The sequence below is a fragment of the Mya arenaria genome, chromosome 11 (genome assembly GCF_026914265.1).
Source record: "Mya arenaria isolate MELC-2E11 chromosome 11, ASM2691426v1".
Lineage (NCBI taxonomy): Eukaryota > Metazoa > Mollusca > Bivalvia > Myida > Myidae > Mya > Mya arenaria.
The window spans coordinates 31,149,614-31,162,298 of record NC_069132.1 but is presented as its reverse complement, the minus strand read 5'-3'; the positions used below and the strand labels follow the sequence as shown (position 1 = coordinate 31,162,298).

Sequence of the window (12,685 nt, the reverse complement as noted above, 5' to 3'; positions counted from 1 at the left end):
GCTAAACGACTTCTCAGATGTTTCCTCTCTTTTATATAGACGCGGACATTTTAATAATAGTTTCGCTTAAATATGAACAATGAGTTCAATGCAAACTTCGAACGTTCATGTTCAAAACTATTATGTCATATGATGACGTCATTCAGGAGCACGTGATATACGAGTGGGGGGACCAGACTGAGGAGCTTCACCAGGCGCTTGCTTCTCACTTGAAGAATGCCGTGCTCAAGGAGTACCAGGACTCCCGAAGTTTTCACTACATGCCGCCATGTATGTAAACAATATGTAAAGTCGTGTCTTTGTCTTAAGATTTCTTTCATACGAGAAACGAAATTTGTCAAATATAAAAATAATTTTCGCAAAATGCTAAAAATAATCCTAACATCAAATCTATGATACGATTTACTAATACAATCGAAACTACATGAATGACTCCAGCAGTCAGGAAATTAATGAGCTCGTTTAAAGCTGCACTCTCACAGTTTTACCGTTTTGACAACTTTTTTATTTTTTGTCTTGTCTTGGAATGAGCCCATTTTTGCGAAGATATCTGCAAACCAGTGATAAAAGACTTTTGACAAAAGATCAGATCACAGAGTTTCATATTTCCGTTCGAAAATAAATGTTTTATGGCTAAAAGCGATACTTACGGTTAAAGAAAAATGCATAAAACATAATTTTTTGACTAAAATATAAAAATCTGCGATCTAATTTTTGTCAGCAGTCTTATATGACTAGTTAACATGCATTTTCGCATGAATTGGCTAGTTTCAAAAAAAAAAAATATGTCAAAACGTTCAATCTGTGAGGGTGCAGCTTTAAATGTACAATAATAAGAGCTCAACGAAAAAAACACAACACTCACTAAATTACATATATATCGGACTGCCTATAGTGTCCGAGTTCATAAAATAGTTTATTTTGATAATCAGATTTGATGTTTATCCAACCATGCGAGAGTGGTTTTTTTGCAAACCATAGGTGATCGTGAAAGTGGCGGGAAAGAAACCGGAATGTTGACTCTGTACCGTGGGAAGTTCCTGCGCTTCCTAAACAAAACCAGCCTTTACCAACCTGACCACGTGCTCACCCATCTTCCTATGAATGGTATGTCCAGGGGCCAAGTCTAGACTCAGACTCAGATAAGCATTTTTATAAAGGAACAAAAAGTCATATTAATTCCATTTCTTTTACAAAATTTATATTAATAACAGTTAAACATCTAAAAAGTAATATATATGTCAGCAAAATTTACCATCAATGTGTGAGCTAGTCACTGGTCAATTTGTTGGTTACCATAGGTACAGCTAGACCCTTCTGAAAACTCTTTCTCGGCAAATGACAGTATAAAATGGCAGACCCGGCCCAATATCACAAAAGTACTTATGTCATATCTCGATCTCAGACTCAGCTAATTTGACTTCAATACACCAACAGATATTTAAACTCGTGTATGTTTTCAGTACCCCTTTTAAAGGCGCATTCATGCTTAGAGCATGTTGAATAAAAACTAATTAACGACCTAGTACTGCCTTTAAATGCCATACAATTGCGTTAGAAGGTTTTGCTCCAATCTCAATTGTGGTCGAATAGTTGAAGCAAATTAAGGGCTTAAAGCTGCACTCTCATAGATTGAACGTTTTGACAACTTTTTTGTCTTATTTTTTGTCTTGGAACGAGCCAGTTTTTGCGAACATGCATGGAAACCAGTTAAATAAAACTTCTGACAAAATCAGATCGCAGATTTTTATATTTAAGTTCAAAAACTGATGTTTTATGCATTTTTCTTAAACAATTTGTAACGCTTCAACCCGTAAAATATTAATTTTCGAACGGAAATATAAAAATCTGTGATCTGATCTTTTGTCAGCAATCTTTTATCATTGGTTTGCAGATATTTACAGCAAAATTTTGCTCTTTCCAAGACAAAACAATAAAAGAAAGTTGTATAAACGGTATATCTGTGAGAGTGCTTCTTTAAAGGCAGGATTACTCCTAAAATCAGGATTGAGAGGTTTCTACGTCAGACTATAGTGCAGAACTTTGTAAAGATTGTTTTTTGCTTGGACATTTGTATCAAATTTGATATGAATATAAATGACTTTGGAAACAGTTTCAAATGGGGCTTTATCCCCATTACCAGGGTTAAATCCCACATACTCATACAGACCCCCTGCTAGCTTTTAGGATCGACAAATGTGAGCTCTATGAGCCACTTTAGTATACTCCACGAGCCATTTTTTGCGAAAATGCATGCAAACCAGTCAAATAAGACTGCTGACAAAAACAGATTGCAGATATTTCTATTTAAGTTCAAAAATTGTTGTTTAATGCATTTTTGTTAAACCGTTATTAACGGTTAAAGAAATAAAAAATTAATTTTCGAACGGAAAATTGAAAATCTGCGCTCTGATCTTTTGTCAGCAATTTTTTATCGTTGGTTTGCAGATATTTACGCACATATTTGCTCTTTCCAAGACAAAAAAAAATATGTGAAAACGGTATATCTGTGAGATAGCAGCTTTATAAGTGTAAGTTATTAGAATAACATACGTCGTTGTTTAGGCGGTTGGACTCACCTGTGACACTGAATAACTTTAGTTAGAAAAACGGTTGAAACTGAATATGTTTAGTTGGTGTTTACATATTGTGACCAAAATTGCTATGTAGAAATAATTTATGGAGACCTTTTATTGAATTTCGTTTGGGGCCCTTTGGGTCACCGTTACTAAAATTAGAAAAACGATAACTTTAGTTAGGGTTTACATATTTTGACCAAACTTGGTACAGGTATATAGTTAGAGTGTGTGGAAACCGTTCATGGGATCGTATTTGGGGCCCCAATCTGAAAACACCTTAGAAAAAAAACTTAGAATCTTTAGTTAAGGTTGACATATTGTGGCCAAACTTGTTTTGTATTGATTCATTTTGAATATATAGTTAATCTAGTTTTAATTTAAGACAGCTATTCTTCGCAGGCTTGTTTGAGGAGAGAGCTGTGTTACTAGGCCGCCTGAAGAAGCACGAGCAGGCCCTCGGTATCTATGTCTACGTGCTCTGTAAGATTGCAGACGCTGAAGAGTAGGTGCCTTTTTACATTTTCAAAATATTGATTATTTTTATATACATGTATTTGCAATCCCTTTTCAATGACTCAACATGCATAAAAAGTGTTTGAAGATTCGAACCGTGCCGTGCACGAAGTAATCGTTTTGATTTTGTTTTATTGATACAAATTTTAATGAATGGTTTACATTTCATTGTCAATGTAAAAGGGACAAAATAAAGTCCGGACAACCCATATGCGGTATACCCTCGTTTTTGTATTTGTGAAAATCTTATATTCTGTTTTGTTTCATTTCAGTTATTGCATCCAACACTATGAAGGCCATAAAGACGTAAGTCATTAAAGTCCCATTATATTTTAGTGATGTAAACGAACGAAATTTGCGTTTCACGTGACTTTCTGAATACGTTAAAATCTATGTTGAATAAGTGTTTTAAAACTCAAACAGTGCCGGTATCTTGTTATTATTATTTATCATATACATTGTATATATATTTGTTTCAAAATGCAACATTTGTGTCCATTTGTGTACATCTTTGAATATGTTTTGTTTAAGTACATATGTGTGAGTATGTATTTGGATATGTTATATTAAAGTGTGTACATCTTTACTTAACAGGTTAAAAGCTCGTGTTTTTTTGTATACAAATGTACAAGGAAAAGTGCTGTCATTACGTCAAACATAAACGTAGCGAACTGAAACTTTCTTTGTTTACGACATGCACATCAGAATGAAGTGAAGATAGAACAAAACTATAAAAAAGTGTATTATGTGTATATATGTATACAAATGTATTTTACTTAATATATTGTCCTGTCCGATAACTCATTTATCTGCTCCTGAATTTTGCTTCAAAAGGGAAATTTGTCCCCGGAAGCAGAAAAATTATTACAAATGCCATGCTTAAATTTCGCCTTGTTTGGGTGAAGTCAATGATTCTTGCATACTTTTTTTTATAGAAATCCAAAAGTATACACGAAACATTGACTTGACCTAAACAAGCCAAAATTGAATCATAACATTTAAAATATAACTGTTCTGCTAAATCTCCCGGCTGAAGTGTATTCAGGGGCAGATGCATGTCTGTCTAATCGGTCAAGTCACTTTGATTGCACGATGTTGCGCAAGATTGTTGTATTCAGTTATGTGTGGAAAACGGAAGGCCCTGTCCTGCATGGTAACGACTAACGCCTAGGCCGAGATCCGAACCCGTCCGGACGCCTTGGTTAGAAACGAATGCTAACTACTGCGCTAGCTGGACAATCACTGCGCTAGCCGGACAATCACTGCGCTAGCTGGACAATCACTGCGCTAGCCGGACAATAACTGCGCTAGCTGGACAACCACTGTGCTAGCCGGACAACCGGACAATCACTGCGCTAGCTGGACAATCACTGCGCTAGCTGGACAATCACTGCGCTTGCCGGACAACCACTGCGCTTGCCGGACAATCACTGCACTAGCCGGACAACCACTGCGCTAGCCGGACAACCACTGCGCTAGCCGGACAATCACTGCGCTAGCCGGACAATCACTGGGCTAGCCGGACAACCGGTCAATCACTGCGCTAGCCGGACAACCGGACAATCACTGCGCTAGCCGGACAATCACTGCGATAGCCGGACAGCCACTGCGCTAGCCGGACAACCACTGCACTAGCCGAACAACCACTGCGCTTACCGGACAAACTCTTGTATTTTAAAATGTTAGAAGTTGCATTGTTTATATAAGGATCTATTTGGATATATTAAAAAGTGTATTTTTATACAGATGTATTTGGATGTGTTGGGAGAATATTGTTTGTTGAAGATCTCTATGTATATGTTAAAAGTGAAATGTTTGTCCACAGATGTACATGTATTTGGAAACGTTAAATGCGTACGGTTTAAAAATCTTATTTTATTGTATTGTATTGTACAGGTGTTCAAGTGTACTAATGTACTAGTACATGTATTTGGAATAAACCCTGTCAATGGGAAACGGACATAGTTTCTATTATCTTCAGACGTCTTTTATACACTCTACAGGATAACAAGAACTCATTTATAGTTTACATTTTATATACAGGTGTACCTTGACTTGTTAAAAGTGTACCTGTATCCTCCAAAGCCGCTCAGCCTGGGAATACAAGAATTCCGTAGGGAACCAAAACAGAAGTTGGCCGACGCCCTCGCGATGCTGGAGACCCATGCTGCTGAAATCAATCTTTATAAGGTGAAACTTAGTTTATATGTTACGTTTCGACGATTCTCAGTCGTCGATTTTCTGTCCAACGGTAAAAAACCTTGTTACTTTTACTTCGGTCGATATATATGGTTCACTTAACTGAGAAATTGATGTCTGGGTTTGTAGTCTACATTCAACTTAAGTCAATGCTATACTCATTCATCATTGACTTAATTCACTGTATAGATCTTGTTTTTTTTAAGCAATCCGATTAGCTATATCGATGTTAAATGGAATTTAGACCACTAATAAATACCACACCTGAGCTGATATACAAGCTGCTTTTAAATTTAACATTGTTAATAGGTAAACTGCGCTTATGTTAGAATTATGAGTATGTTAGTACTGCAAGACTGTCCGTTTCGCTTTTGGTCCGTAAACTATGAGATCGGGAAGGGTTTGTCTGTTGGCTGTGCCCGTGTAATTAATATCGTTTTTAATGAAAACTTGTGAATTTGAACGTCATTCTATGTCAGGTATGATTTTCAGGCCGTTTCCATCCTACCCGAAGACCTTACCATAAAGAAACTTCGCTCCTTCCTCGAGGTGGCACTAGAAGCGGTCATTTCTCAGAACTATATGTGTCAAGTTCAGAAAAAAATAGAACGCCAACATAACATACAGGTAAAAAATCAGTTGAAGTAGTTCGTATTTTTTTAATCATATCATAAATTAAATGTAGTGTTTTAGAGTTGTATATATGTATCACGTTTAAATTGATTGCCAGTGAAGTGTATTATTGCAAACATAATTAATATTCCCAAGAGTTAAGTTTAACTGCTAAATAAAATTACTACGCGATCTACTTGCACCGGACTTAAACGTCCAAATACATCCGAGGTTGTTTTCGAAAAATGGCCAAGGAGCTGCGAATGTTAAAAGCCAAATAGTTTATACCACTTGTTTGGCAATGATTTCAGATAAATATTTTGCGGAGAGAACTTTGTTGCAAAACACCAATCAAAATTGCCGATGAGACAGATTGTCCAATTTGTAAATTCAAGATTGGCAAGACGTAAGTATTTGTGAAATATTAATTAAGTTTTCGCAAATCCTAATCAGTTCATAATTATTAAAGCTGCACTCTCACAGATTTACCGTTTTTTACAACTATTTCATATTTTGTCTTGGAATGAACATTTTTTTCCGTAAATATCTGCAAACCAGTGATAAAAGATTGCTGACAAAAGATCAGATGGCAGCTTCCGTTCGAAAATAATTGTTTAATGGCTAAAAGCGTTACTAACGGTTTAAGAAAAATGCATAAAACATCAATTTTTGAACTTAGATATAAAATCTGCGATCTAATTTTTTGTCAGCAGTCTTATATGACTGGTTAACATGCATTTTCGCATAAATTGGCTCGTTCTAAGACACACAATAAAAAGTTGGAAAAACGTTTAATCTGTGAGAGTGCAGCTTTAAGAATTTTAAAAAAAATATGAAAAAATCGGGATAACATTTTAATGTAATTTTTTTTAATATTATACAAAAAATTCGTTTACTTGACGATCTTCTTAAGCAAATTGAGACGGAAACAGAAATATTTTGTATTATAAAATAATTATAGATATCCTTTGTCTAATATTGTACAACTGGTTTCCCATTTATTGTTTAAAATAACTTGTTGATACATTTCCAGAGTGTTTGTCCACAGTCCAGATAAAACGATAATTCACCTAGGATGCAATATTCAGAAAAACACTTCTACTTAACGGTATATCGCCCAATGGTTCATCAGTGAATGCCATAAAGGATACGTAGCGGCTGCCAACGAAGCGGCTGCCAACAAAACGGCTGCAATGCTCTATATTTCTAAACCCATTATTCAAAGAATATCTTGATTTGCTACCAAAAAAATAGTAAAAACGGTGTGTATGTAGAACTTCGGACCATTCCCTGTTTATTGAGAAAGGTCGTCTGTTTATTGTAGTATCACTCCATTTAAAGTATATCTTGACTATGCCCCTTGATTGATGAGTTCTAATTACACGCTTATATTTGGTGCACGATTTTCCTCTTCTTTTTCATCTTTTTTTGCTATTAATTTGTTGTATATACAGTGAAAAAATTATCAAATTGATTTCTTGTACCATGTTGGAGAGAGTTACTTTGTTTTCGTATGTACATTTACTCCCATATCTGAACGGTATCCAGTAGGCGGAGCTTAACCGTTCAATAAGTACCGTGCGTATAAATTACAATGCTATAATACACACGCTAGTTATTGAATGTTGTCCTTGACAACATGGTACAAAACAAGTAGTTTATTGAAATAATTGAAATAATACCTTTTGAGCTAATTTCAATAAGTCGGATAGCGGGTGCAGTTATTTTGGCATATTGTCTTGTATTTTTTTCAATTACTTTTTGCATACATAATTATATACTTTTATATTTGTGTACTTAAGTCGTGTTTTAAGTCCATATAAATCAATCATAATGAATAGTGTATGTGGATCGTCCAAAGCCGGGTACCATGTTTAAAGACAACATAATTTTATAAATGCATGTACGTCTTCTAAGGTTTGGAAACTATCAAGTATGATGAATTATCCACGTGAGTCGACGAAGATCCGAAACCATACACAATGAGTTTTAGAGCGACCGGGATGTTTCAAACACATGGCATTTTACATAACTTCATGTTATTTGATAATTAAAGATCACCAAAATAAACGAATTCACAGAGAACGTCGTCACATCTTTATTGTTTCCTTAAGTTAAGGCTCATGAAAGCCCCGTTGCATATAGAGGCAATCTGTCTCAAGGGTAGATTGAAAGAGATTTGGCATTGTCGTTTTTTGCCAATGAACTTCTAAGCAAGCTAGTAGCAGCCAAACTTCATCTTATGCTTACTCACGGTGCATATCCATATCGGTACCCTCTTTGTGAAATCTACTGAAACGGTACCCTCTTTGCACTTGCATCGGTTTTTCTCTGCTGAAAACAAATCGGCGATGGACAACAAGCCAGTAAATGTTTATTTAACTTCTGAAAGGAGGTATGTCATGTGTAAAAGAAGTATACCACGGAACACTAGAATGTTATAGCTATGTATTTTTTAGTCAGTCGCCCATTTTTCAATTACTGCAACTCCACAATAAGCTACACAATATCGATATGTATGATAGTTTTCTGTTAACTGAAGTTTATTTTACCAGAAACTGTTGTGTTTATTTCATAATCTTTGATAATGCGAAAAAAAATCAAACATTGACAAAATATTTACTTGTCGCTCTTTGTAGCCCTTGGAGTTTGGGGGTGGGTGTAATGAAACATAAATAACTTTTTTAATTCACGGTAAAAAATCTTCAAAATTTGGATAAAAGTCCCATAGTGTACCGTGATTATAACTATGTTGTCGGTTAAAGCTTTTAAAAAAGTGTGTATTAAGCGGCTAATACCTTAAATGAACCACTGGTTTGATTATGTACACCCCATACATATTACATGTATTCAGTTATATATCATATTCATACAAATGGCAATTAATAGTCTAAAATATGTGGTAAATTCATAAAAACACCCTACTTTCGGTTTTGCAGCGGCAGGGGTTACCCCTTTGCTATTGATTTTTTATAGCACAGGTACCCTCTCTCTCTTTTTAAAGCACGGGTACCCTCGTAGCACTGTTATCGAGTTAAGTAATTTGTTTTTACTTTATAATTGTATTTTTGTGTTTTCGCAAAGAGGGTACCGATATGCACCGTGTTACTACCCAAACCGCAATCATATCTGTCCTGTATATGTACAGCACTGTGACACGCTGATGCTTTACGGACAAAGTTGCACTTACGAGTGAAAGTCAGGTAACATTTATCGCTCCTCGCCACAACAAGTGAACCGCGCGCGAGAACTGACAAAAGCTCCACGCATGCTCCATTTATGCTGTTTGAAGATTATGGCCGCAAACACAGTTCAAATGTTCAGACATCTTCCTGATCTGCTAGATGGATTCGGAATAACATGTTAATTAAGGATTCAATGTCTGAAACCTCGACACATGTGTATTGGTTCGAGGTCAAGATCACACGTTTAAAAAGTGATCAAATGTCAAATGTTCACTATAAACCCCTAACCATTCGATCGGTTTCAGAATAATTTGGCACATACATTCACCAATTTTCAAACTCGCAGCGCGCATGTTCCAGATAGGTTTGTTTTCTTCTGAGATGTTACTCCTCCGCCGCAGGAACAAATACAGAACAACTTGGCATAAGTGTTCACGACATCGAAGCTTGCAGAGCTGATGTTTCAGCCGTGTCAGTTTAAGGTCCAGGTCACTGGTATCAAGATACATGTATGAATAACTTTTAAACCGCTGGTTTATTTCAAAAGTACTTGGCACAAGTATTCAGTACATCTACAAAATGTGGAGTGCACATGTTCAAGCCTGGTCTGTTCAGGTCAACTGGCATTAAAACGTATTCCATGCCTTGTAAACCCAAAGTATCAGTGAAAAAAGCAGCAGCAAGAGCAGCGGAAGCCGAAGTAGCAGCAGAAGCAGCAACAGTAGCAACCGTAGTAGCAGTAGCAGGAGAAGCAGCTGAAATGGCAGCAATACTAGCAAAATCATCAGCAGTAGCAGAAACAGCGACAGTTGAATCAGTAAAAGCAGAAACAGCAACAGTAGCAGCAGTAGTAGCATTAATAGCAGTAGCAGGAGAAGAAGAACCATCTCCAATAGCAGCAGTAGTAGAAGTGGTAGCAGCAGTACAAGTAGAAGCATCAGCAGAAGCAGCAGCGGTAGAATTAGTCGCAGCAAAAGCAGCAACAGTAGTAGCAAAAGGAGCAGTTGCAGGAGAAGCAGTAGCAACTATAATAGTAGCAGAAGTTTAAGTAGTAGTTGTAGTAGTATAAGTAGTAGTAGTAGTAGTAGTAGTAGTAGTAGTAGTAGTAGTAGTAGTAGTAGTAGTAGTAGTAGTAGTAGTAGTAGTAGCAGCAGCAGCAGCAGCAGCAGCAGCAGCAGCAGCAGCAGCAGTAGCAGTAGCAGTAGCAGTAGTAGTGGTAGGGTCCGGTAGTAGAACACCTGACTATCAACCAAGGAGTTGCATGTCCGATCCCCAGTCTCAACACCAAACCACTCAACACTAACCGTTTAGGGTAGGAACGTTAAACGGAGGTCTCGTGTCAGTGTTTTACAGGAATCCACGTTACAGACCCAATGTAGCTCTAACCAGGGTTATATTCTGTTTGAGTACTAGGCTCTGTGGTTGACAATCATGTCGATTAGCAAATGGCGTCGTAAAATAAATGAACCCCCTCCCACCTGCAAAATAATAATAATAATAATAATAATAATAATAATAATAATAATAATAATAATAATGATGATGATGATGATGATGATGATGATGATAATAATAATAATAATAATAATGATAATAATAACAGCTCCTTTTCAGCTGGTTTAAAATTTTGTTTATAGACATTTGCGATTAAAATTAGGTGTTGGACTATATCTTTAGTTGTTTGGGCCTCCAACACCGACGAAGCTTTTGTTGAATAAGAGATGTGGGTCTTCCGCTGATGGTGATGGGCGTTCACATTATGGACAACATTGAAGATAGGTAATCATTTTGCTTGTGTTGAACAACGCATCTATTTACATATCAGTGACAAAGGACCCATAATTGGAATCAATACAAGAATCACTAACATGTACTTAATAAGTCTGTTCCGCCTATCGAAGCAGCGTATATGACATTAATACACGAATTGACGATAATAAGAGCTATGGCGAGATTTACAAATTGTATGAGCATCTATGTACAGTTAACAGAGCGCTACTGACTGTACACAATAAATGGATTAGCTTCATCTTCATTACACCAATGTAAACGTCTGGATATATAGCTGCCTCGTGTAAAGAGCTCCGAGAACCGACAAATAATTCGTATATCTACGACGTTGCCCCTAGAAACGTAGCCGAGGAAGAGAGAGCACCTGCCTTATATACCCTTTGGACCAACCAGAGAGTACCTACCCGCTATATACTTTTGACCAACCAGAGAGTACCTACCCTTCATACTCTTGACAAACCAGAGAGTACCTACCCTACATACTCTTGACAAACCAGAGAGTACCTACCCTACATACTCTTGACAAACCAGAGAGTACCTACCCTACATACTCTTGACAAACCAGAGAGTACCTACCCCACATATTCTTTTGACAAACCGGAGAGTACTTACCCTACATACCATTTTGACAAACCAGAGAGTACCTACCCTACATACTCATGAAAAACCAGAGAGTACCTACCCTATATATTATTTTGACAAACCAGAGAGTACCCCTATCTCACATATTATTTTGATAAACCAGAGAGTACCTACCCTATACATTATTTTGACAAACCGGAGAGTACCTACCCTATACATTCTTTTGAAAAACTAGAGAGTACCTACCCTATTCATTCTTTTGACAAACCAGAGAGTACCTACCCTATACATTCTTTTGACAAACCAGAGAGTACCTACCCTATACATTCTGTTGACAAACCAGAATGAACCTAACCTATATACCATTTTGACAAACCAGAGAATACCTACCCTATACATTCTTTTGACAAACCATAGAGTACCTACCCTACATACCATTTTGACAAACCAGAGAGTAACTACCCTTCATACTCTTGACAAACCAGAGAGTACCTATCCTACATACCATTTTGACAAACCAGAGAGTACCTATCCTTCATACTCTTGACAAACCAGAGAGTACCTACCCTACATACCATTTTGACAAACCAGAGAGTACCTACCCTACATACCATTTTGACAAACCAGAGAGTACCTACCCTACATACCATTTTGACAAACCAGAGAGTAACTACCCTTCATACTTTTGACAAACCAGAGAGTACCTACCCTACATACCATTTTGACAAACCAGAGAGTACCTACCCTACATACCATTTTGACAAACCAGAGAGTAACTACCCTTCATACTTTTGACAAACCAGAGAGTACCAACCCTACATACCATTTTGACAAACCAGAGAGTACCTATCCTACATACTCTTGACAAACCAGAGAGTACCTATCCTACATACTCTTGAAAAACAGAGAGTACCTACCCTACATTCTTTTGACAAACCAGAGTGTACCTACCCCACATACCATTTTGACAAACCAGAGAGTACCTACCCCACATACCCGTTTGACAAACCAGAGAGTAACTACCTCAAATATTAATTTGACAAACCAGAGATTACCAACCCTACATACCATTTTGACAAACCAGAGAGTACCTTCCCTACAATCTCTTGAAAAACCAGAGAGTACCTACCCTATATATTATTTTGACAAACAGAGTACCTACCCCACATACTTGTTTGACAAACCAGAGAGTACCTACCCTACATTCTTTTGACAAACCAGAGA

The 12,685-nt window shown here is 36.9% G+C and overlaps 1 protein-coding gene across 1 annotated transcript in view; it reads left to right on the top strand.

The window, feature by feature from the left end:
- The window catches only part of LOC128207398 (vam6/Vps39-like protein), a 28,954-nt gene extending 20,978 nt beyond the window's left edge, over positions 1-7,976 (top strand). Inside the window, exons 19-26 of the mRNA XM_052910287.1 lie at positions 147-270; positions 982-1,107; positions 2,979-3,081; positions 3,365-3,398; positions 5,136-5,282; positions 5,784-5,918; positions 6,215-6,309; positions 6,937-7,976. Of these exons, the coding sequence (XP_052766247.1) occupies positions 147-270; positions 982-1,107; positions 2,979-3,081; positions 3,365-3,398; positions 5,136-5,282; positions 5,784-5,918; positions 6,215-6,309; positions 6,937-7,009 (837 nt within the window). The 3' untranslated portion in view covers positions 7,010-7,976. The remainder of the gene's footprint in view (positions 1-146; positions 271-981; positions 1,108-2,978; positions 3,082-3,364; positions 3,399-5,135; positions 5,283-5,783; positions 5,919-6,214; positions 6,310-6,936) is intronic.
- Positions 7,977-12,685: the final 4,709 nt, after the last annotated feature.